The sequence below is a fragment of the Erpetoichthys calabaricus genome, chromosome 12 (assembly GCF_900747795.2).
Source record: "Erpetoichthys calabaricus chromosome 12, fErpCal1.3, whole genome shotgun sequence".
Lineage (NCBI taxonomy): Eukaryota > Metazoa > Chordata > Cladistia > Polypteriformes > Polypteridae > Erpetoichthys > Erpetoichthys calabaricus.
The window spans coordinates 119,980,565-120,006,629 of NC_041405.2; the positions used below are offsets into that span (position 1 = coordinate 119,980,565).

Consider the following 26,065-nt stretch of genomic DNA (forward strand, 5'->3'; position numbering starts at 1 on the left):
TTTTTCCAACAAGATGGGGCAACATGGCATATCACATGCGACACACTGGCACGGGTTCATGAACTGCTTACAGAGGAGTGAACTGTGAGTAAGGGGTTATGGCCACCACGTTCTCCGGACTTGTCCACATGTGATTTTTATCTGTGGGGAAATTTAAAGCAGGAAGTGTATGCCAACAATCCACATACCCTGGATGAACTCAAAGGAAAACATCACGAACACTACCCACAGCATCACTGTTGAAGAGCTGCAAGCAGTATCTGCCAACATGCTCTGACGTGCCCAAAGGTGCATAGATGTGAATGGGGACCACTTTCAGCATCTGTTGTAACTTGAACTAAAAACAATCCACTTGCTTGTTCAACTTGCTATTCTATCGCCGGAGGCGGGCAACTTTTCCATGGCCCACCCTGTATAATGGATTCTGATGGGTTTGAAAGTTGAACCTTAACCCTTCACAGATTAAAGAACAGGCATACTGGCTGGCTGAACTAGCAGGATGTTTCTCCACCCAAGGAGGCCACCAAGCTTCATCCCGAGAGCAGCCGTCACCACAGCCTCCCGACAGGATTTCAGCACATCTTGCGTCCGTAATAAGCTAGGAAGGTGTGACAGGGTTTAACAAACACACCAGACATTTGGAATATTTATAATGATTCATTAATCTGAAGTAGTTTGTTGAAATTGATTGTTTGTGTATGCATCAATGTCAGTAAAAGGCCATGAGGATATTTGGAATTTGGAGAAGAAAAAGCGCTCCACAAGTTAATTTGGGATCCTAGTTTAATGACTCCCATGATCACATAAATAATATCACTCTGTTATATAATATATCCATTAACTAATGTACATTTGGATAGAGAGATTAATCAGACACACGTATATTAATATAAACACAGGTAGAGGTACACAAAGCTGTTGTTTACTGCATTTATGGAAGCCCTAATTCTGCAGAAATATATACAAACATTTCAATTGTCAATACCAACTTGAATTACACCTGCAGCTTAAAACACCCCTTACAAATTTAGTATATTATAGTGCAAAACTCCTCCTCTCAAAACTGTTGCATTAAAAATATAAATTAAAAACAGATAAAGAACATAACCCCTGCAGCACTTCTACAAAGAGGATTTAAAGATTTAGGTGCTTGATTAATTACCAAGGCGGCTGCTGCAGTCGTTTATAGTTTAGCTTAAACAAAAAAAAACAGAAAATAAAATGATGATGGGCTAAAATTAACTTTCAAAAAGCCAGAAGATTAAAGCCACGCTTCTTTGACTGCAAACTTAAAAGAAAACAATTGGGAATAATGCTGCATCATTATACCGGAGATGCACAATTTCATTTTCTACAGTGTGTCAAATAAAATATTCAGCATTGGAATAAAACCAAATGATTTTAATGAACACTTTCTGCTTCTCCTCAACTTTATTTACTTACGGTACTTCTGCAGATCTGTTGAGAATTTCAAGTTTGCTTTTCGTTTACTTGTACTGAAGGAGGTCCTCCATGCAAGTGTCTGACTGCCCTCCTGTTTGGAGTTTCACTTTAATTTGCAGACGTGTGGATGGAGCCAACCAATCAGGATTGTCCAGCGCTTTAAGAATTTAAACGGGGAGCCACGTAAACTGGAAAGAGATGTCTGCTAGAAACGTGCAGCTCACAAGGTTTGTGGAAATAACATCCTGTTCTTATTGTGTACGATTCCAAGAAGAGGCAAAATCACAACCTGTCTACAAACAAGTGGCCATTTGTTTCAAGCCCATCAAAACAACAACTCTGAAAGTGAGTAAAGTCAACTGTTTAGAAGAATGAAACAAAAAGGAGAATGTTGCTCATGTAAGTATTACTTCCTTAAAAAAAATCAAGAGAGTTAGGAAAAAAATAAATAAATAATTCAATGGATCTATAAGGACCTTCTCTGTGATCGAAACTTGTTGGAAGTTTACAGATCATTTGGTGAGGTGGATATGGCACAATGGCTGGCACTGCTGCCCATGGACCCACTGGGTCTGTGCCACGTGGGCGATCTCACCTGCGTTGGGTATGTTCCATTTTTTTCTCCCACATCCCAAAGACGGGTGGCTTATTGTGTTGTGGATGTTTTTGTGAACGGGCCCTGCAATGTCAGGGTGGGCTCTGGACCCTCACAGCTCCGCATTATATGAGTTTGAAAATGTTAACATATGTTATAAAATGTATTGTATTGTAGCCTGCTGTTATATTGACCTGCTTTGTGCTTTGTTAACATTTTAAAGTTTAACAATTTGCTTCAAGGTGTTAACATTAAATAAGAATGTCATAGGATACGGTGGTCTGTAGGCATTGGAACTGCTCATTCAACTGAATCTAATAAAGCTATGAAGAAACACGTGTTAATTGCAGCAACCGGGTGATAGGCTTGTTGACGTGGACCATGAGAAGATCCAGTGTGTTAAGGTTAGCTCAGAAAGGCAATTAAATGAAATCAACATTAACAATCTTAAGCCTTGCAAAAGTTATATGGCAGCAATTTTTTTTTTGCTGTGAATGCTAAGCAGTGCTGCATCCGTTGTCTTGATTAAATGTGAAATGCAAATAAAACAATGGAAGTTAAGAAAGGGAAGTAGCAGGGTGCCAGAAAAGGTGCTCCATTTAACAAGGTAAATCAGCCCAGCAGGAGTGGCAGTGAGTGTGTGGGTGAGCACGGCCTGCGATCGACTATCGCCAAGTCCAGAGCTGCTTTTAGTCACACGTCCGATGCCACTGTCATGAGCTCTGACGACAGCAAGTCAGTAACGGGAAGACCGTGGTTCAGACAACAGACAGAAACATACTTGGCTTGGTCCTGGAGGACACCACTACTGGCTAATTCATTAGCAGAAAGTTTTTAATGTACTGCCCTTCAAATAAAATCACAATTTCACAGTTATTTAACTAAAAACGTGTTTGTCGCTAAATGTGTTTCCTTTCATTTAAGATGACAGGACTTAGTTTACTTTCTTCAATCTGAGGCCGAGTCTTCCTTACTGACAGCATAGCACGGGCTTGCAAACTTCCATGTGCAATCAGCCTAAAAAAACAAGAAAACAAGCAGAGCACCGTAATGTACAGTAAATGCGGACAACAATGGATGGCTCTGCTGCCATTTCACTGCCAACAGCCTTATAATAACAGAACTAGCACATGCCAGCTAGGGCCCATTTATCAGCTTGACACAATATTATTTCCTCCCATGGCCATTTTTTTTATAATTTGAGATTATTATGAAACTTGGTGGCATTAAGAATTTTGATATTTTTAAATAAATAAATAAAACCGAGTACTTCTGAATATAATAGTCTGTTATTAGCACAAACCAGAGTGGTGAATGTAGCAGAGGGATGAATAATTGAAAAAAGTTATTTCCCCAGCCAAGATGGTAAATGTTCTGTCCCTCCACCTTCAAATCCAGTCCAGGGGACTGGTGTGGCAGCCTGTTCTGGCAACATGACCCTCAAACAGGGTGCCAGTTTAAAGACTGAAATCAGAATAACTCATTCATAATGCCTATTTAATAAAAAGTAATCAACATAGTTAGAAAATGTTTGTCTTCTAAAACGTGTAAATGAATGGCTTCATTCTCTCCCCTCGGCAGTAGGTTTTCCCAGTTACATGACTGAAATGGAGGTTCCTTATAAAGTGCTGAGATCACAGGACTGAGTTCCTGCTGAAGTAACCCTTAGAAACTCATCAAATGTTGTAAATGGTTTGTGAAGTAATTATCTGTGTGGCACTCTAGAGAGTCATGAGAAGAACAACATAGAATACATAAAACTAAAACGATGCTTGTGTTATCCCTAAGCTTTGGATATGCTTGTCACTCAGAAACTCCTATATCCCGGAGAAAGACTCACACTTTTAATAATTCACATTCTACATTTCGCAATATCTCAGTAAAATTCAAGTTTGGATAGTAGGAACCCAAAAAGCAAGGAGAGAGGTTTGTTGGTTGAGGGATTCCTCGTTGAGGTAGTAATCCCTTGCATCCCTCAGTTGGTGAAGGAGAAGAAGATTTTTGTGGAAGACCACACATTTGGATAAATGTCTAATGGACCTAACTCAGAGGTGAAGACCACCTGAATGAAGTATGCCGGAGGAAGGACTAGTTGGAATGTGAAAGGAGTTGTAATCGCAGGTAGGAAGTCTATGTACAGCAGCAGCATCTGTTGTAGAGAAACTGAAAGTTCAAAAGCATAAAAAGTTGAAAACAGTTGACTAACTTGGAAGATTCCATTGCCATTAACAAGTAAAAAGGTGGGAAAAATCAAAAGGTAAAAGAACCCTCTCACGGTAAAGTTGTTAATGTTTACATATTTCAACAAAACACTACTTTACACTACATAGCAGCATTTTACAAATCGTGCTCATTTAAGTATAACTCCCACTGATATACATTTTGTTGTTCTCGATTTGCTCACAACGTACTGCAATTCCTTTCATATTTTGTCTTTTGAGCCACACTAGCATGTGAAACCAGTTGATATTAACCATGAAGTTTCACAACTCGGGGTCCTTGCTCTGCTATGTGAAGTATGTGGATACTTTGACAAGCCCATAGTGGTGATGTGGCAACTGAGCGATTTCAGTCTCTGTCACTGTTTAGATGACAAGTATGTAGTCAAAACTCAGTATCCTGCTTAAAATGACCTGATTTAGTCATTTGGGTTTGTTCTGTTTTATGTAACACTTGATTTCATGTAAACGGATTGAAAATGTATACATGACTAGGAAACATCAGCTTGTAATATCTGCCCAGGATATGGGCAAATATTGAAAAAGATAAAAGAAATAGGCACTGTTCAGAAATGTAGCAAAAATAAGTCAAAAGTATGAAAGGAGGAATGAAGAAATATGACCACCGCACTAAGTTCTGTCTGGGTACAGACGGCAATTTATTTTACGTTGCAATGGAGGAAACCCTGGAACACTTTGTGCTTCTTGGTGTGAGTGGAAAAGCTGCAGACATTAAGATTAAAGAATTACATTTTATAGAGAAATTTAGTGGGAATAATTATTTTCCTGGAATTTGTTACATCCATCCATTTTCCAACCCGCTGAATCCAAACACAGGGTCACGGGGGTCTGCTGGAGTCAATCCCAGCCAACACAGTATAAAAACAAAACAATTTGATTGTTAAAGAGGTGCTGTATGATAGAAATGGCAGCATATGCGTTGCCTGTCTATAAGAATTTCCTTAACTCTCTCCTAAAGGGCACATTGATTAAAGGCAGGGCCGGATTTTCCTATAGACTAACTAGGCTTCAGCCTAGGGCCTCAAGATCAAGAGGGGCCTACATTCAAATTGTTAGCAAAATTTTATTATCTCTCATGTAATTTACAAACTTAAAAATGGAAGGTGAAAGGGCCTCATAAGTGGAATAGCCTAGGGCCTCTTTTCATATAAATCCCGCCCTGATTAAAGGAATACGCCACCCAAAAATATGCAATGTTAGTGATAGGTGAGTAAAAAATTTTAATTCTCATCTTTTGATTCAGAATGGAGATAAAAACAGTTTATGATACAATACAAGTCAGTAGTGTCCAGTGCTGTGTAACGGCAAACGATGTGAAAAATGTCCATGGAAAAAGGAAAAAACTTGTTGGTCGCAAGTTCTATCTTCAAATCAAATAGCCATTCCCATTAGGATTTAGGTTTCCTGTTTATGATGTGCGCTACAAATTCCGGCAGTATACTTTTAAAAATATTTTATCAAAAACACATGCATTTTACATGTTTTGAGCATGCGACTGTATAACCGACATGTGGATTATGTGACACAAGTAATGCGAGATTATTTTTTTCCGTTTCCATGGATGTTTTTCACATTGTTTGCTGTTGTATGGCTTTGGTCACTAGTGCCTTCTGTTATATCACACATTTTTTTCTCTCCATTCCACATGAAAGAATGAGATTCATTTTTTTTTTCAGCCATTTACTACAAACTACATGGGGTAAGTAAAATATTAAAAAAATTCGGACATGACCCTCAGTAGGCTTTGCGCCCAAGGAACCAAGTTACCTGAACTATTCTGTAACATTTCGGTAATTATGTACTGCTCTGATGCTGATCTTTCTGATTATAAAATAGACCATTATGATAGCAATAGACAAAAAGAATTCAGAATTAATTGCAGAATGTGCACGATGTGGTTCAAAAACTAATCAGCACATCGTCATCTCATAACAGGTCTAAGTTTTGAGTTTGGTATTTTTCCATCCAGCAGTTTTATCTCTAGACCATCCTCAGGAAACTGTGACACACACAGACAGACAAACAGACTCACACCCATCAATGAGATAGCAATGTTTTTGGTATCAGGGGACCCTAAAATGGAGAGGTCTGTCGAAATTGAATCTAAAGCTTTCTCTCCTCCCCCATAGATGATACGGGAGGGTGCAAAGCAAAAATATCATTCTTGGATGGAGTATTTCTTTAAAGTATAGAGTGGTATGAAGGCCATCCAGGACTTCGACCACAGGCTTTAACATCAGTTTGCATGTTCTCCATGAAGCACAAGTGAGTTTTCCCAGGCGGTCTCAATTTCCACTCACAGTTTGTAGTGTAGCCTCAGCTTGTACTATAAAGGTACGGGAAATGCAAGGACGAATTATCTATTTTAGTTGTTACATATTAGCAACTCTTTTAAGTAGAAATAAAAAAAAATCCATGATGGAAGTTTTTAATCAGTGATTTTTATGGTTCACCTCACTTTGTGGCTCATACTACAATAAAATTTGAAATTTGCAGATATACGAAGGGCTTTATGCAGTAACTAGAGTGGTGTAAATCACAACCCATTGGATTTTTTATTTCCACTTTAAACCTTTAAAAATCTTTAAGATGTGGGAAGAATTTAAACAAACGTTAAAATGTTATCATTCTTTACAAAACATGTATAAATAAGCAATAAATCAAAACTAGGAGCAATCAAAAAAAAGGTTATTCCCCTACAAACAAACCCATGTTAGCAGTGTGGCTTGAGTAAATTAAATTCTACCTAAGCCACCGTAGTCTTTTAAAATATAAATGAATTTAAAAAGTACAACATTCTGGGTTGGCCTGACTTAAAGAGTTTCGTTTTTTTGGTTGTTCTGAACCCTGCACCCCCCCTATTCATAGCTAAACTAATTTTATCAATCTTGAGAAAACAAACCATACTTGTGTCTGAGGAAAGGATAATAAAAAAAAAATACATTACTTTCCTTTTGTTTATAAGGAAAAAAAATTTAAAACTTCAAAAGTGCATTTTGAATACAAATAAACCCATCAATAACCAATCCAAATTATATTCATAAATTACCAGTTTCTTTTACAATTTTCTGTTTTTCATTTTCTTTTTTAGAAGAGTAGTAGTCACACTATGTTAGTCAACAGTTGCACTATTTACTGTAACTGTACACAATAAAATATTCTTGCCTTTGAAGAAAAAAAATCAGTTCAATATGCTGTCTGGGAAAAAAGTAAAAACAACTGAAAAGAGTCAAACTCCCCAGATGAAGCAACATCACTTAAAATTTGAAGTCAGAAATATTTCCGTTGTGCCGCCGTTCATTGACAAGCTTTCATTCCTGAAACATAAGGGGATTCCTGAGACCTGCAGATGCATTCCTGCTGCTCGGTGCAGTCTACAAAGTCAGGGACAGGAAGTCCTGTCAGGATCATCACTGACTTATTCCAAATCATGAATGTGGGAACCACAGGGAGAATGAAGGAAATATCAAAGGTGTGGAGATGCTGTGAGTTCATAGCATCATAAAAGGAAAGAGTATTGTTATCGTAGTCCAACAGGACGCCCAGCCTTTTCAGTTGCAAACTTGCATCCACTAGCATCTCTTTGCTGTTGTGTCTCACAATGAAGTTGTTATTGCAGCGTGAGAACACCCACGACGATGAGTTCTTTCCACTCCATTCATTTTTTGGGGCGGACTTGTAAGCGACACCAACGGCATACCTAGTGGGAAAAAAGCAGATCAAACACAGTAAGTAGTTATCACACTGACATTCAACAACCTAAAATGAAACAAAATACAATATCTGAATACGCATATTTCACAGAAAACAAGACCAGGAGTTCTGGTCTGTAGGGAAGCAGTCAAGAAACAATGAGGGCAACCACCAAGAGCCAGTGAAAGCACAGGCAAGTTGGATAGGCTCTTCAAGGAAAAATCAAGGTTTGTGGAAATCAATTCAGTAGCTCTGGACTAGGGCTGATGAAGAAAACCAAAAGTCAAGACTTTTGCCATTGTTGCTTACAGCCACCCATGGATCTTTATTGTTTACATCAATGATCGCAATTATCTACCTACCTGTGTATTATATGGTAACATTTCTATCTATCTATCTATCTATCTATCTATCTATCTATCTATCTATCTATCTATCTATCTATCTATCTATCTATCTATCTATCTATCTATCTATCTATCTATCTATCTATCTATCTATCTATCTATCTATCTATCTATCTACCTACCTACCTGGTGGCATGGATCGTGGACTATCTTACAGACAGACCTCGGTATGTGTGTCTCGGGAACTGTACATCTGACATTGCGGTCAGCAGCACAGGAGCGTCGCAGGGGACTGTGCTTTCTCCGGTCCTGTTCAGCCTATATACATCGGACTTCCAATAAAACTCGGGGTCCTGCCACGTGCAAAAGTTTGACTGACGACACTGCTATCGTGGGCTGCATCAGGAGTGGGCAGGAGGAGGAGTATAGGAACCTAATCAAGGACAGAGCCGACTATACTTCCTTAGAAGGCTGGCATCTTTCAACCTCTGCAATAAGCTGCAGATGTTCTATCAGGCAGTTGTGGTGAGCACCCTCTTCTACACAGTAGTGTGCTGGGAAGGCAGCATAAAGAAGAGGGACACCTCATGCCTAGACAAACTGGTGAGGAAGGCAGGCTCTATTGTAGGGACGGAGTTGCACAATTTGACATCTGTGGCGGAGCGATGGGCACTGAGCTGGCTCCTGTCAATCATGAAGAATCTACTGCATCCACTGAATAGTATCATCTGCAGACAGAGGAGCAGCTTCAGCGACAGACTGCTGTCACTGTCCTGCTCCACTGACAGACTGAGGAGATCGTTCCTCCCCCACACTATGCGACTCTTCAATTCCACCCGGGGAGGTAAACGTTAACATTATACAAAGTTATTGTCTGTTATACCTGCCTTGCACTCTTCACCTTGCACTTTTTAAATTGCACTGTGTTTTTATCACTCTTTAATTAATATTGTTTTTATCAGTATGCTGCTGCTGGAGTATGTGAATTTCCCCTTGGTGATTAAGTATCTTAAGTAAAGTTAAGTAACGTATCTATCTATCTATCTATCTATCTATCTATCTATCTATCTATCTATCTATCTATCTATCTATCTATCTATCTATCTATCTATCTATCTATCTATCTATCTATCTATCTATCTATCTATCTATCTATCTATCTATCTATCTATCATTATAAAGTGTCATTCATATCTGTTTATCTATACATACATAGATACAATTACATCAATTACAAGGTGGGAGCCAGCCATGGATAAGGTGCCAGTCTATTCCATTGCCCACTCACTCCCACATACTTACTGACACTCATATTAACAATGGCCATGCAAATATTTGGTATTGTTGGAGAAAAAACAGTGTACCCATTTCTCCCTATTATAAATAAATAAATAAACAAATAAATAACAACAACTATCCTCCATCAAATACACCCCAGAATTACTAAAAAGAAACAAAACCTCCGACATGGATAAAGAGAAAAACAGTGTCACAGTCACAGTGAGGCATTTTAAAAAACGTATTTCCAATGGTACAAAGTAGCTCCATGTGACCTGCAAGCAGTGTAGCAGCACCCCAAGGAACGCAGTCTTCCAAGGAAAAAAAGCTGGCTCTGCTCTTTCTTATACAGTTCCTCTGTGTTACACGACCAGTTCAACATGTCACAGTACTTGTAGGAGTGCACTATCTCTACATCCATTCCCTGAATAGAGACAGGACATAGAGGCTCTTTGGTGAGTCGAAAGCCAATGGCAGTTCCTTGGTTTTCCTTGGTTAAGTTACAGACAATTCTCTTTACATGAAAAAACAAAGTTCTTCACCTGTCTCCATCTGACCCCTATTCTCTGTCTCATAATTTTTATATATACATAAATGTTATGAGACAGAGAATAGGAGTCAAATAGGAATATATAGATGTTTAGATGAAAGAGAAGCAGAAGAGTGCACTGGTGAGGAAGACATATCTCATCCTGCCAGTGCAAAGGGAATGCTTTGTGGGTATATTAAATGTTCAAAAAGTGAAGGAGTGCCATCTGGGAAAAACAGAGAAGGGTTGTCTACGAGTAACAGCAAATCTTCTCCCAGGTTCAGGCTTTAGGCACCCTAACAAATAGCAAAGTAGCCTGACCCTTATTATAAAAAAGAAAGTCTATGGAGGACTGCTGGAGGGAGAGGGCAGAATATGGTCTCAGGCTGGGACAGGAATGATTCGTTTGCTTCTTAAACTGGAGAGGCAGCAAGAGGGCTGCAATGGGCATGAGGCTCTTTAATAGCAGTATTATCACATGTATAAAGTGCAGCAAATTCTTACTTGAATGTTCAACCAGCATGCAGTACAAATCTGGTGCTTTGTTGTAAGTGGTTCTGGAATGGCGTTTAAATTTGCTTTCAACTCCAAGGCTTGAGCTGGGAGTTGTGTGGGGCAAAGGCTTGAATTGCAGATGTAGGAGAGAAGCCTGGTAGTTATGGAAAAAAGGGTGAGATAGAGAAAGAACAAGGAGACAGAGAGTGCATTGCTAGATAGGTGGTCAAATGCATGAGCAGTATAACCCCTTTTACTGGGGTTTAAGGCTTGGAGGAAGGCCCAGAGAGGCAGTAGGTTATGACATGTTCCTACTGTTTTTCACTACTTTAAGTTCATGTGTGGTCCAAATTAACATTGATGTGGAATCATGCCAATGGCAGTAGCCCCTTGGACTTCCGGATATTCAGGTTTCAGTAGTTACATGCTACAAACCCAGCCACACGGAATGCACAAACCAGTATGTTTCTTTGTGCCAGTCCCAAGCCCGAATAAATGGGGAGGGTTACATTAGGAAGGGCATTTGATGTAAAATTTTGCCAAATCAACATGGGGACAACAATACAGATTTCCACACCAGATTGGTTGAGTCCTGGGTTAACAACGACCACCACCAGTACTGTTAACCAACAGGGTGCTAGCGGGAATTGGAAAAGGAAACCTGGTGGTGGAATGGGGAGGTACAGGAGAGTATACAGAGGAAGAAAATGGCAAAGAAGAAGTGGGATAGTCAGAGAGATGCAGAAAGTAGACAAGGAGATAAGGCACAATGTGAAGACAGGGGTGGAGAAGGCTAAAGATGTATGATGAGTTGCATGAGAGGTTGGACACAATGGAGGGAGAAAAGGACCTGTACCGATTGGCTAAACAGAGCGGACCAAGCTGGGAAAGATGTGCAGCAGGTTAGGGTGATAAAGGATAAAGATGGAAACATACTCATAAGCGAAAAGGGTGTGTTGAGAAGATGGAAAGAGTACTTTGAGAGGCTGATGAATGAAGAGGACAAGAGAGAGAGAAGAGGTTGGATAATGTGGAGATAGTGAATGTGGAGATAGTGAATCAGGAAATGCAACGGATTAGCAAGGAGGAAGTAAGGACAGCTATGAAGAGGATGAAGAATGGAAAGGCCGTTGGTCCAGATGACATACCTGTGGAAGCATGGAGGTGTTTAGGAGAGATGGCAGAGTTTTTAAGCAGATTGTTTAATGACATCTTGGAAAGTGACAGGATGCCTGAGAAGTGGAGAAGAAGTGTGCTAGTATCAATTTTTAAGAATAAGGGGGATGTGCAGAGCTGTAGTAACTACAGGGGGATAAAACTGATGAGCCACAGCATGAAGTTATGGGAAAGAGTAGTGGAAGCTAGGTTAAGAAGGGAGGTGATGATTAGTGAGCAGCAGTAGGGTTTCATGCCAAGAAAGAGCACAAGAAATGTAATGTTTGCTCTGAGGGTGTTGATGGAGAAGTATAGAGAAGGCCAGAAGGAGTTGCATTGCGTCTTTGTGGACCTGGATAAATCATATGACAGGGCTCCTCGAGAGGAGTTGTGGGATTATATGAGGCAGTCAGGAGTGGCAGAGAAGTATGTAAGAGTTGTACAGGATATGTACGAGGGAAGTGTGACAGTGGTTAAAACTGCAGTAGGAGTGACAGATACATTCAAGGTGGAGGTGGGATTACATCAGGGATCGGCTCTGAGTCCTTTCTGATTTGCAATGGTGATGGACAGGTTGACAGCCGAGATTAGACTGGAGTCCCCATGGACTATGATGTTTGCTGATGACATTGTGATCTGTAGTGAGAGTAGGAAGAAGGTCGAGGAGACCCTGGAGAGGTGGAGATATGCTTTAGAGAGGAGAAGAATGAAGGTCAGTAGGAACAAGACAGAATACATGTGTGTAAATGAGAGGAAGGTCAGTGGAATAATGAGGATGCAATAAGTAGAGTTGGTGAAGGTGGATGTGTTTAAATACTTGGGATCAACAGCACAGAGTAACAGGGATTGTGGAAAAGAGGTGAAAAAGAGAGTTTAGGCAGGGTGGAGTGGGTGGGGAAGAGTGTCAGGAGTAATTTATGACAGAGGGATATCAGCAACAGTGAAAGGGAAGGTCTACAGGATGGTACTGAGACCAGCTTTGTTATATGGGTTGGCAACGGTGGCACTGACCAAAAAACAGGAGAAGGAGCTGGAGGTAACAGAGTTAAGGATGCTAAGATTTGCATTGGGTGTGACGAAGATGGACAGAATTAGAAATGAGTACATTAGAGGGTCGGCTCAAGTTGGATGGTTGAGGGACAAAGGAGAGATTGTGTTGGTTTGGACATGTGCAGAGAAGAGACGCTGAGTATATTGGGAAAAGGATGCTAAAGGTGGAACTGCCAGGCAAGAGGAAAAGAGGAAGGCCTAAGAGAAGGTTTATGGAGGAGGTGAGAGGGGACATGCAGGTGATGGGTGTGACAGAGCAAGATGCAGAGGACAGAAAGATATGGAAGAAGATGATCTGCTGTGGCAACCCCTAACGGGAGCAGCCGAAAGAAGAAGAAGAAGAAGAAGTAGTTAAATGCCCTAGCCAGGCTATCTTCCACTGCCCAGAGCTTCCTGCTCGTGTTAGGTATAGCATAGACACATTAAATTTGTGAAAACTACTTTTCACTGATAATACCATAATGGTTTTCTGACTCAATACTATTCCAACACAGTTTACATTGTACAGAAATAATATGATCTTTCATTTTTTTAAGTGCAGACAGGCTAAGCGAGACATTAAAATCTGCTGTAGTTCTCTTTTGATAAAAGGATTTTGCCTAGCAAATGAAAAAGAAATTAAGCAACAGTCCTCCTCCACTGAATCTGACATGAGTTCTTCTGAGAAAAAGAGACCTCGGTGCTGATAATTCTTTTCTAAATGCCAGCTCTCAGCTGATATCGAAGATAAGAGGCACATTCATAAGGAGTCTTTCTTCCCAATGCCACTTGAATTATTTTACAGTCTATTTTATTTGTGTCTTTGCTCATTATTTTATAACCCCTCATCTGTATTTTGCAGTCAAAGGTTACCACATACTGTGCGTTAAAATGCACCAAAAGCGTCTGAGCCATTTTTCTTTGACGTACACAAATACTTGGTGTCTTTTTATCTTGACCATTCCTACACTTTGTCGCATACATTTGAATTACATTAAGTAAATTATTTGTCTTTTTCCATTTTTATAACTTCATCCTGTCATCCTTATCTCTGTCTTCAAAATTCACAGCTTTTTTGGCCTACTTATTACATTTTTTCTGAAGTGTCTACAGTTTTAAAATGTGATAGATTATTGCTGTAATTATAAAGTAAGCTGGTGGTTTTGTTACATTTTAATATTTAACACATGTAGATTTTTTCTCTACATTCATACATGCTCCTTGAACAGTACATCAACCAAAGTTATGCTTTCAGTTAAGAGATTGTTTTGAAGTTATTTAAGTAATAATCGGGAGTCTACAGTTCAGATTCCCTGGTCATCTGATAACGATCATTAAGTTTCATGGCTTGAATCTATGGCCTCACAGGGAACAATGCCAAACCCGGAAAAACTAGAAACATAGCCCACCGAGTTAAATGAATGTATTTTAGCCAATGAATAACCTAAAGCTCATCTTCAATCCACACACAGTCCTTCTAACTGGTTAACTCTGTTACAGTGTTGGGTTTCTTTAACTTCCGGTTCAGTTCAATCATCCTAAAGTGCTTTATTTGAGATCCACTACTCCCATATCTCCCACAAAATGCATGTGACACTATTTGGCAACTCTAAACTGGCCAGTGGGGGTGAGAACATGTGCATAACTGCACCCAGCAAGGGGATTGCACCCCATCCAGGGGTGTTTTCTGACAGGATAGGCTCTGGGCCTCCATGACTGAATCAGCTTTGAGAATCTTATGTAATGGAAATGTGTGCGTGGCTCTGTTTCTGTGAACATTGTAGAAGCTTTACTCCTTAACCATGCAATACTCGGGTTTGTGCACAACTGTTTGAAAAGACTCTAGTTTCTGTACTGCCTTGGAGGGGAGACAGCATATTCAATGAGATGTGTTTGAATGTAGTGCACCAAGTTCGACAACCAGAATGTCAGACTGATCTTTTACCAAGCCCATGACAAAATCCAAATGCAAACTAAAAAAATTTGCACTCAAAAAGTCTACTGCCAAAGAGAACTAAAACAAGGAAAACACATTGAAATATTTTTTAAGGACTTTTCTGCAATCTTGGATAGAGGCAGGACATCAGTGGTGACCTTTTATCCTGTCATACTGCAGAACTCACACAATGCATATCTCCCTTTTGTTACCCAAGTAATGCAACAAAAAGTTCAAAATGAAGATGCCCAAAACAGATATGGCGCAGAAAATGGTGAAAAATTATTTTAATAATGTTAAATACATTTCAGAAACAAAATCTTGCAAAATTTGAGTTCAGCATAAATTCAGTACAACTTGCAGAAAAATATTTATATCCAAATAAAGATTAGAAACTGAACAGGATCATGACAGTTTTAAGATATCTTTAAATAGGTTAATATTAGATGCTTTCCCATCCCAGTGCCTTTTTAGAAGCTCTGCAACTTCGGTACCATTTGCAGTTCACGAACTTGGGCCATTTGTAGTTCCTGGTAGGTAGTTCTTGGTAATTTTGTTAGTCTCCTACTCCTTGGTATATACTTTTCATGTAACTAGGAAGTATAGTGGGCGAGGCTCAGGCATTGAATTGTGCTGACTGGTTGACCACAAGCACTGACACTATCTTGAAGGTCTGTTAGTAGTCTGAGTTTTTGAGAGTTATCAGTGAGAGGGGTGCATCGAAGCTCCCTGGTCCACCACACCATATACTATGTATCGAAGCAATAAGTTCTCCCATGAAGTTCAGAGGGACGGGGGATAGTGGGGACTTTTGTGGTCCCGTGAACTCCCAAATGGACCTCACTTTGCATGTCACATATGTTGCATAATGGTTACAGGTGGGAACACAATACACAAAAGCAGGCAGGGACCACAATTGGCTCAGGGCCTATAGTATACAGCAGGGGTCCTCAATAACAGTCCTTGGGGGCCGCAGTGCCTACAGGTTTTCATTCCAGCCAGTTTCCTAATTAGAACTCAGTCCTTGCTGATAATGAAACTTGGAATGTAACTCTATACCTTGTTAGCCCTTTCATTCATCAAAGACAAATTTAGTTACATTGTAGATCAGAGGTCCTCAGTTGAAGTCCTGGAGGTCTGCAGTGGCTGCAGGTTTTCATTTCATCCACTTTCTTAATTAGAGCCCATTTATTTACAACTAAAGCAATAATTTTTTTGGGCTTAACTTTAGTTATCTTGCCTGTTACATTTCAGAACGCTTAACTGCTATTTAATTTTTAACAACTGCATTTAAGTTTTAATTGTTACCTGTCTTCTTAACCAGACATTAGTTAAAAATGGAATGCAGATAACCAATAAACTATCAGCTTGCCCTCTACCGTGCTTCCTTTTAAACTCATGCATATACACCATGAAGTGTTAAAAATGTGTTAAAAATGTTTAGAAATAAATGAGAGGGGAATTGGAAGGACCACTAAGTTTGAATCTGTTCTGGTCCACAAAACATATGGAAAATGTTCTCTGGGAAGGAAACTCTACAGTGCAATTACAATGAAAGCACTAACAAGCCAAACAGCTAAATACCAAGTTTCATTATCAGCAAGGACTCTCTTCTAATTAGGAAACTAGTTGGAATTAAACCTGCAGCCACTGCGGCCCTCCAGGACCATGGATGAGGGCCTGTATTGTCCAGGAACTCTTTGGTTCCTGAAAACAAACTGCCTATTGAGTTTGATAAAGGGGTTCCTGACAACACCACAAACAGTTAACTAAATAATGAATGAATGCAACTGAAAGTGCAATAATTATGGGATTATGTTAAAACCTACATCTCAAATTTATGATAATTTTAATACAGCTTAACCACCATTAATTATTTCTGCAAAGATGCATTTAAAAAGTTAATTTGAAATGAGTGAAAGTCCTAAAAACATCAGCAGCATCACTGGAGGGAGTATACACAACATGCACCTCACCAGGATGGGGGGCGAAATGTCTAATCTGTTATTTTGGAAATGCATCAAGTGTAATGATGAATGTATAAGAGTCAGGCCTACCTATCATCTTTTCACTTCAATGTTTAAAGAAATTGGGCAAAACATGTTGCTAATTTTAAGTGAGTCAAGTACTACCATAATTTTAATACAGAGGCGTGCATAATGTGTTTTAATTATGTATAATAGGCTCTTTCAAAAACTATGTAGAATGTGACCCTGGGGCCCCAATTACACTGCTAACATAAATAGGATAGTTCTCTGCACAATGTTAGTTGAATAATTCTTATTCACTTACATTACACTAAACCTTTTTTTAAAAAGTTTTGTACAGGACAATGCATGCAGTCAAAATGACAACAGATTTCAAGGGAATTCTTTTATCAGTTTCAGGCAATGTATATTATTACACTAGTATTATTGGTTGAATTAATTTTCTATCAATTTTTATCAATCTGAGCTCATAAATAACTGCCCTCCTTTTAGAAGCCTTCATACACATTCTAGAAACATGACATAAAGTGTGACAATTGTATCCCACAGTTGTCCATTGTTTTTGTCAGTGGACTTTGGTTTTGAAGCAAGCCATTCCCCAATCAATGCTCAATCTGGCTGATGGCTCGATAGGACCACTGTTTCCATTTAAAAGGAAACAAATGAGTTAGTTTCCCATTGAGTCTGTGAAATATGCACTGCTTACCATGTGGAGGCTCCCAGCAAGACTTCCCAGTAATGGCAGCCACTGTCAATAAATACATTCCCTGCTGCTCCATAGGACCCAGTACTGCTGAACCTCTCCGGCGTGTGACTCTTTTTCAAAGAACTTTCGTCCTTCTCCATTGTTAAGCAATCATTGGACAGACGTAGTTTCTTATGGGCTGTTTTGGGATCAAGTTTAAATGGCTGACCTTGAAGAAACAATCAGATAAATACAATAGATATGTTAATACAAGAACATCGCAAGTGTGATTCAGTTTCAAAGATCTACACAGATTGCAGGTTAAATTTAAAAGAAGTAGGGCTGATCAGAATTATTTATTTGAATATTCTTTAGGCAAAATTTTAAAAAATCTGTCATTAAAACATGAGAATAAATCAGAGGATGCAGAGGCTAACAAACAGGAAGATGAGAAAGCACACACAAAAGAGTAGAGTGGGTAAAGGAAAATACTTATAATGTTTTCAATAAGGAAATATTCAGAAAAAAACAGCATAGATCTCCTAAAAACCACGTCAGTAATCAAAGATTTTTAAAAATCAACACCAAAGACTCTTGTGAGAAACAAAAGGAATGTTTGGAATTGGCATAAATGTTTTGTTTATTAAACTTTGTGAAAATATGTTTGAAATGTGTAATATACGCTCATTCAGGAAGTGGTCCCCTGAGGCAGAACAGGCTCTGAGAGACTGCTTTGGAACTACAGACTGGGATATCCTGCAGGGGTCACATAGTGAGAACATTGAGGAGGTTGTTGACTGCACTACTGACTACATCAATTTCTGTATGGACATTGTAGTTCCAGTAAGAGCAGTACGCTGCTATGCTAACAACAAGCCATGGATTACAAGTGACATCAAGGGCCTTTTGAACCAGAAGAAAAGGGCTTTTAAAAGCGGTAATCAGCATGAGCTCAAGCACGTGCAGAAGGAACTCCGAGTCCAGCTCAGGGCGGTGAAGGAGCAGTACAGGAGAAAGCTGGAGCAGAAGTTGCAGAATAACAGCATGAAGGAAGTGTGGGATGGGATGAAGTCATCACTGGCTGCAGCTCAAAGCGGGGTGCCTCCATCGAGAGAGACGTGGAGAGAGCAAACCAGATGAACAACTTTTTTAGCAGGTTTGACCACCCTAACCCACTCTCACTCTCACCTCGGAGTACTGTATTCTCCACCCATCCCTCCTGCTGATTCCAGCATAGGAGAGAGTTTCCCCCCACCCACAATTACAGCAGCCCAGGTAAGCAGAGAGCTGAGGAGATTTCGTGCCAGCAAAGCAGTGGGTCCAGATGGAGCATCACCACGACTGCTGAAGGCCTGTGCGTTGCAGCTGGGGAGTCCTCTACAGCACATCTTCAACCTGAGCCTGGAACAGGGTAGAGTCCCGAGGCTTTGGAAAACATATTGCATTACCCAAGTCCCAAGGACATCACGTCCTGGTGAGCTCAATGACTTCAGACCTGTTGCCCTGACATCACATGTGATGAAGACCACCACCACTTCACCACCTGAGGCCACAGGTTCGCCACACCCTCGACCCTCTGCAGTTCGCATACCAGGAGAAGGTGGGAGTGGAGGATGCCATCATCTACATGCTACACCGATCCCTCTCCCACTTGGACAGAGGCAGTGGTGCAGTAAAAATTACGTTTCTGGACTTCTCTAGCACCTTCAACACCATCCAACCTCTGCTCCTTAGGGACAAGCTGACAGAGATGGGAGTAGATTCATACCTGGTGGCATGGATCGTGGACTATCTTACAGACAGACCTCGGTATGTGTGTCTCGGGAACTGTACGTCTGACGTTGTGGTCAGCAGCACAGGAGCGTCGCAGGGGACTGTGCTTTCTCCGGTCCTGTTCAGCCTATATATATCGGACTTCCAATAAAACTCGGAGTCCTGCCACATGCAAAAGTTTGACTGACGACACTGCTATCGTGGGCTGCATCAGGAGTGGGCAGGAGGAGGAGTATAGGAACCTAATCAAGGACAGAGCCGACTATACTTCCTTAGAAGGCTGGCATCTTTCAACCTCTGCAATAAGCTGCAGATGTTCTATCAGGCAGTTGTGGTGAGCACCCTCTTCTACGCGGTGGTGTGCTGGGAAGGCAGCATAAAGAAGAGGGACACCTCATGCTTAGACAAACTGGTGAGGAAGGAGGGCTCTATTGTAGGGACGAAGCTGGACAGTTTGACATCTGTGGCGGAGCGACGGGCGCTGAGCAGGCTCCTGACAGTCATGAAGAATCTACTGCATCCACTGAACAGTATCATCTGCAGACAGAGGAGCAGCTTCAGCGACAGACTGCTGTCACTGTCCTGCTCCACTGACAGACTGAGGAGATCGTTCCTCCTCCACACAATGTGACTCTTCAATTCCACCCGGGGAGGTAAACATTAACATTATACAAAGTTATTGTCTGTTATACCTGCCTTCACTCTCCACCTTGCACTTTTTAAATTGCACTGTGTTTTTATCACTCTTTAATTAATATTGTTTTTATCAGTATGCTGCTGCTGGAGTATGTGAATTTCCCTTTGGTGATTAATAAAGTATCTATCTATCTATCTATCTATCTATCTATCTATCTATCTATCTATCTATCTATCTATCTATCTATCTATCTATCTATCTATTAATGTGAAATAAAAGCACAAGAAACATAACTTTATCAGAAAATCATAAGGCTCAATAATTCTATATTTATTACATTTATTAAGTTTTTGTTAATACTTCTGGAGTCACTGTAATTACAACATTTGTTGGGACAAGACAAAAATAATACCAATTCTTAAAGCAGCAACATTTAAGTTTAAGTTTAAGTCTTTTTGTGAATTTAAATTAATCATGGCTGATGGGAAGACAATATCTAATACAGCTGGAAAGGAGTTTTTTTAACTTCAAACTAGAAGTCTTTCTATGAAATCTGAAATAAGTAAAATGTAAAGAAATTATTCATTTTTGCTGCAGCCCATACGTATTTTGATCATTTTGCAGCAAATGACATGAAATAGGTATGAAACTGCATAAACTTAAATTTGTTGAGGAGCCAGGTAAAGAAAAGTTGTGTTACTGGCAAAGGTCTGCTACAAGCAAGACAGAAAGTCCCTGTTAAAAAATTCAATGCATAACCAAAGCGTGCCATCGAAATTCTAACCAGTCTGTCTTTTCTTCATTCCTTTATGTTTCAATTGCTCTAACTCAGGTCTTTGTAGCTTGAATATTTTTTATCCAAAATTATCACCTCACAGTCAATGTGGTGACAACATGTGCTGCATTGCCTAAGCCTGTGTGGCTAACAACAGGCATTGCTGCGGACGACAACATGAAATGAAGTGTGTGAGGAAAATAAAACAAAAAATCGGGAGTGAATTCCCTAGACTTTCTCGAATACTCAGATATGGGGATGGATATTTGAGAAGTAAACCGCAAGACAATTATTATATTTTAAATTATGTACTTTAATAAAGAACCATCAACAACAAATCAAATCAACTTAATAATATATTGAACAATTATTATAAAAGTAAAGTTGAATAAATCTGACTCAGCAGCTGCACGAATGAAAATGTACCACTTCTGGTTAGAGGAAATAGCTCAAAAGTTCATAGAAATCTATGTTTTGTACCTAATGCTTGTATGCAAAATGTGGTTGACCTAACTGAAAGCGTACTCAAGTTGTTGTGTTTACACACACACACACACAATGACAGACATACAGCCAAAATTCCAGAAATGTTTTTTCGGACTCAGGGAGGTCTAAAATGTCGAGATTCATCAAAATCTAATATTTGGATGATTACAATACTTTCCCTACAAGAAAGTAAATCAGAATCAGTGAGGTCTAAAATGTCGAGGTTGAATTTTTGGAAGATTACAATACTTTCCCTATACTTCGTATATGAGAAAGTAAAAACATACTACAGTATTAAGATCCTGTCAACATTTTACTGAGAAAAAAAGGCACAAAAAGACACAAATGCAGGGTGCTTTAAAAACACTATATGTGACTTGGTCCTCGATTTAGTAATTAGAATTTGAATCAGGTGACATTGATCAATTTATTAATAAGGATGAATGAAAGGAGGCATTACTGAATCGTAAAAGCAACAACTACTTCTAGTGAAGAGTATGATGAAGGATAGGACAAGGCTGAAAAGAATTATAAAACTGAAAAGAAAACATCAGCAGCAGGACTTGATGTTGTTTGAATGCAACTAACCAGAAAAAAGGAATGTGGGAAAAAGGAGAAATATATTTAAAATGCAGGGAGGCTACTTTCACAGTGTAAAAAGGAAAGAAAGTAAATGGCTTTTTCAGCAACACTTCAGTTCAGTAGTTTAGGCTAAAAAAGTGACATCTGAGTAAAAAAACGTTTCTGTGGAGTTCAGCACTGGAGACACTGAAAGTAAATTTCTTACCGTAGCTAGATTTTCATAAATATTCTATACCTTTTATGGTTAACATTGGCCAATTTCATATTAACATCCCTTACATTGGCTACGCTTCTCCAGTGCCATATTGATAATTGCATTTTTGCTTGTTTGTTCTCTTGGTCTTTTAGGGGAATTTTCATTGACAGATTATTGAGATAGAAGCATGTAAACAGCTAGATTTTTTTTAACATAAATGATAAAAATATGTAAAAAAACAAAAAATAAAGCAAGTGCTTCTCAAAATTACTGGTATATAGGACGAGAACGGGCATCTCGGCCAGGGAGGAGCATGGATTATTACCTGGACTGGTTGCCCAAGAGGAACGATGGAGGGATTGGCCGGTATAAAATAATAGATGGACCAACAGAAGCCGGCACTTGGGAGTGGCTCCATCCCCCATGCACTAGGTGGCAGTGGTCCTCGCATGAGAACCCAGTCGGAACATCTGCAGAGGTGCTAGGGTAATGGAGTGTGCAGAGGTTAGAGGGCAGTGTCAGGGGAGGACCACCCTACTTTGCCTATAGCCCAGAAGTGCTTCCTAGAGGAGACAGAATGACTCTGGAAGCATTCTCGGGTCCGGCATTAAAGGAAGCCTGCTGCCACACATGGAGGAATCAGAGTCGGGAGGCAGTGGGCGACACGCAGAAGGTGGAAGAGTAATTGTAATTTACTGTTTATTTGTGGCTTATTAACTGGAGACGTGATTGTGGAACGTGCTTTGGTGGAATAAAAATCTTTTATTTTTATACATGCAACATCTGGTGAGTTACTGTGTCTGTGTTCTCTGGCACCCCCATGTAGTCACAGTGTACATATACATTGCAATTGCTTAGCATTTTAAAAAAAAGTGTGCTGTCTTCAAGCATAATGCAAGTAATATCTGGCAGGAAAGGAACAGTGCTGTGTTTTCACCTTGATCCTGCTCAGAAATGGCTCTGAATGAAGGCTTGATGGATGTGGTGTACTTTACCCTTCTTATAATGATTTTAACAAGTGTGGCTTCCCCTAGATTGGATCTGCACCAAGGACCCCAACACAGACACTAGCTGATGATGAATCTCAAGGGTTCCTGTGGTGAAACAAGTCAGGAGGGGTGCTGGCTCTTTTAATTGTTAATCTCTTAAGTGGTTTTATTGACCACAACACAGCCCGTATTAGCTCAGGCTGCTGCAGAGCACGCACATATGAGTGTGCACTAAACTTAGTAGGTGATTGCTGGTCTGTCGACAGCACTGCGGCAATCAAGAGGCACCAGCTGAGCACTAAGTTGGAATCAAAACGGAGGGAAGTTAGTGAAGAGTAGAGAGCTGATTTTTTTTTTGTTTCTGTTGTGGAAGAGAGAAAACAGTCAGTGGTTTGGAGAGGTAAACAAAAGGTGGACAAATTGGGCAACATCTGTCATGCTGATTAGTTTGAGGAGAGCAGGACTGAGGCCTGGGTGAGAGCTCTGCGAGGTGGGCACTACACTCTCGTCAGCTGCATAGCTGAAAGGTGGAGCAGACAAGAGGAAGAGAAGCCACAGAAGCTGGATGAAGGAGTGAAGTTCTGACGCTGCAGCATCCGGAGATGGGCAGGGTGCCCTGAGAGTTGTGGTATCTGAAATAGGAGACAGCCCTGGTTTGTGGTGACCACTAGAGGTGGCAGACTGGGATGCGGTGGGCTGTGTCAGGTGGGACTCCCATTGTCCTGATGAGAACACTGAAATAATTAAAGAAGGCATGGAGTTGGTTTTACCTCTCCACTTTGGATTTTAACATATTTATTGGAATTTTCTGATCATTTTGTACCCTAAAATAAACAGATTCCTTTTAAGGCATGGTTGTATCGATTTCATTATTTATTGTGTACTTTTGAATATGTACGGTTTGCATTTTTATGAACACTTTAATTCATGTATATAATAACTGTGGTTATTTTTTCACAAGAAAGTTCTGCTTGGTTGCTCTGTTGCCTGGGTCCATCAGTATTTCATGACTATCGATGCCCCGGAAAAAGGAAAATAATCACATCTGCGGGTCCAGGGCATCACAGCTCCATCCAATATCATTAAACCAAGCATGCTTCAAAACCATTTATCCGTCAGCCAGGAAGAAATCATTACAATAATATTGAACAATTCACATTAAACCTCATATAAAATCCCAACTACACGGATCAGATCTTAAACAAAAATTAACCACAGTTCTGATCCACCTCTATGATTAAGGCCATAGAAACCTGCTACTGCCCTCCAGCATGGATCCCCCGATGACCTGACAGAGCTTCTGCAAAGAAGACTGGGAAAAAATCACAGTATCTGGATGTGCAGAGACCTGTGGACACCGACTCAAGGCTGTCATGGCTGCCAAAGGTGCAGCTACTAAATATTGGCATGAAGAGGGTGAACACCGATACGACTAATTATTTGGGATTTTAATATGTGTAATTGATTTAAAGCACTTTGCAGAGATCTATTTTCACTTTGACATTAGAGTCTTTCTGTTGACCAGTGGGAGAAAAAAAAAAAGAACAAAACAAATACCAACAAAATTTCCAAAGGGGCAAATACTTTTTATATGGAAGAAAACGTAAAGAAATGGGGAAAAATATAAACTTTACTAAATGTGGGCATTAACCATTGCCTCATCCGACCATGCACACATTTAATTTGTATATAGTTGCCCTCAAATTATAAACTCAAAGTTCTGTTCACACTTAGAAATGTCAACTATGTAAAACAAACACATAATCTTGTGACAGATGTACTTAGAAATTTACATACACTAAATGACAAAGTATGAATACATTAATATTAGGCCAGCAGGCAGTGACACACTTTGGGATCCAAGAGATGGGTAAACTCTGACATGCACCGGAACGGATGGCATTCATGTAGTAACGGCTTCGGCGTTAAGCTTGTGAGATAAGGGAAGTTCTATGGACTCTTCAAAAGCAACTAACTTCCGTGACAACAAGTGACCCTCAGCATCAGCTAAGAGTGCAGCAGTTCACAGTACTTCACACTGGGACTCAGACGGGTTTAGGCTTTAATTTAGACCCTCAGACTGCTCTCAGTGTGAGTCACATTGATGCCCCAGTTCTTTTTGTCTACTGGCTGCATGTTTCTTGAGAAGGATACGAGAAACACTGAAAATGTATCGCTGGAAGCCAATTACATTAATACAGCTTCTCTTTGTGTAAGACTTTGAACTGCTTATCGCTCCTAGCACAGCAATTTTCAAAATACACAAGCTCTTTTAAGGCTTTCCAAGACTTCTTTAGAGACCTAACCACTTTTACATAACAAGCCAATCTAAATTCAATAACATGTGACAGACTAGGATAAACAGACAATATATGCTTTATTAAGGTTTTTCATTACTAGAGTTGAGAAAAGTGTAATATGTCACTGTGAACATAAAATCTTGCAAAAATAAAAGGCAAAAACCAGAACTAGTTGATTTTCTTCTCTGCATCCTAGTGGAATGACATATTGTTGGATTTATATATTTCTTTTAAGTAAAAACAAAAGGCTTTATTTTTGTGCGTATTCAGCATTTTTTGACTTAGTACTCCATTATATTATACTTCTTTACTTTTAGAAAGAATTCCAGAGTAAAGAATGGTGCTTGACAGCTTGAGAAACTGTAGATTTAAATTTTTAATTTTACATTAGAAGAAACCTGAAAGAAACAGTGAAGACTTTGTATGTTTATCTGTCTCCAGTGCACAAATTGTAATCCAGATAAAATGACCCTGGAAATATCTGATTCCATTAAAGTTGCAGCAGAAAAAGTTCTAATCAGAGGTGGATGATCCATAAATCCTCAACAGAATCAACACCAGTCGCCTCTGCTTTGTTTTCACTCTCCAGCAGGGTGATTAAATTACACTCTAAAATGTGTCTTACTAGTATTTTTTAGTAAGACATCTACTTTTAGACATTTTAGACATCTACTGTTGTAAAATTTGTGAATGGTGGCACACCATCTGCTCAGGGTCAAACTTTACTTCATAAGAAAGTATAAATTCAGAGTTGCCAACAAGTGTTCACCACACAAAGACGATATCATTTTTGGAGAATAGAGAAAACAGAAACACTAAAGAACACAGCCTCCTCTGACAGGGTTATCATCATAAAGGATTTCGGCTTTTTTGGTCTTCATCAATGCCATGAGAATTCTGAAGACATGGTTTAG

At 39.7% G+C, this 26,065-nt stretch overlaps 1 protein-coding gene across 4 annotated transcripts in view; it reads right to left on the minus strand.

The window, feature by feature from the left end:
• Nucleotides 1–769: 769 nt before the first annotated feature.
• The window catches only part of mid2 (midline 2), a 494,772-nt gene continuing 469,476 nt past the window's right edge, over nucleotides 770–26,065 (minus strand). For all 4 annotated transcript variants that reach the window (XM_028816075.2, XM_028816074.2, XM_028816073.2 and 1 more), the window contains exons 9-10: nucleotides 17,435–17,642; nucleotides 770–7,978 (exon numbers count right to left, since the gene is read on the minus strand). In XM_028816075.2, coding sequence (XP_028671908.2) covers nucleotides 7,576–7,978; nucleotides 17,435–17,642 — 611 coding nt within the window. In that variant the 3' untranslated portion in view covers nucleotides 770–7,575. The remainder of the gene's footprint in view (nucleotides 7,979–17,434; nucleotides 17,643–26,065) is intronic.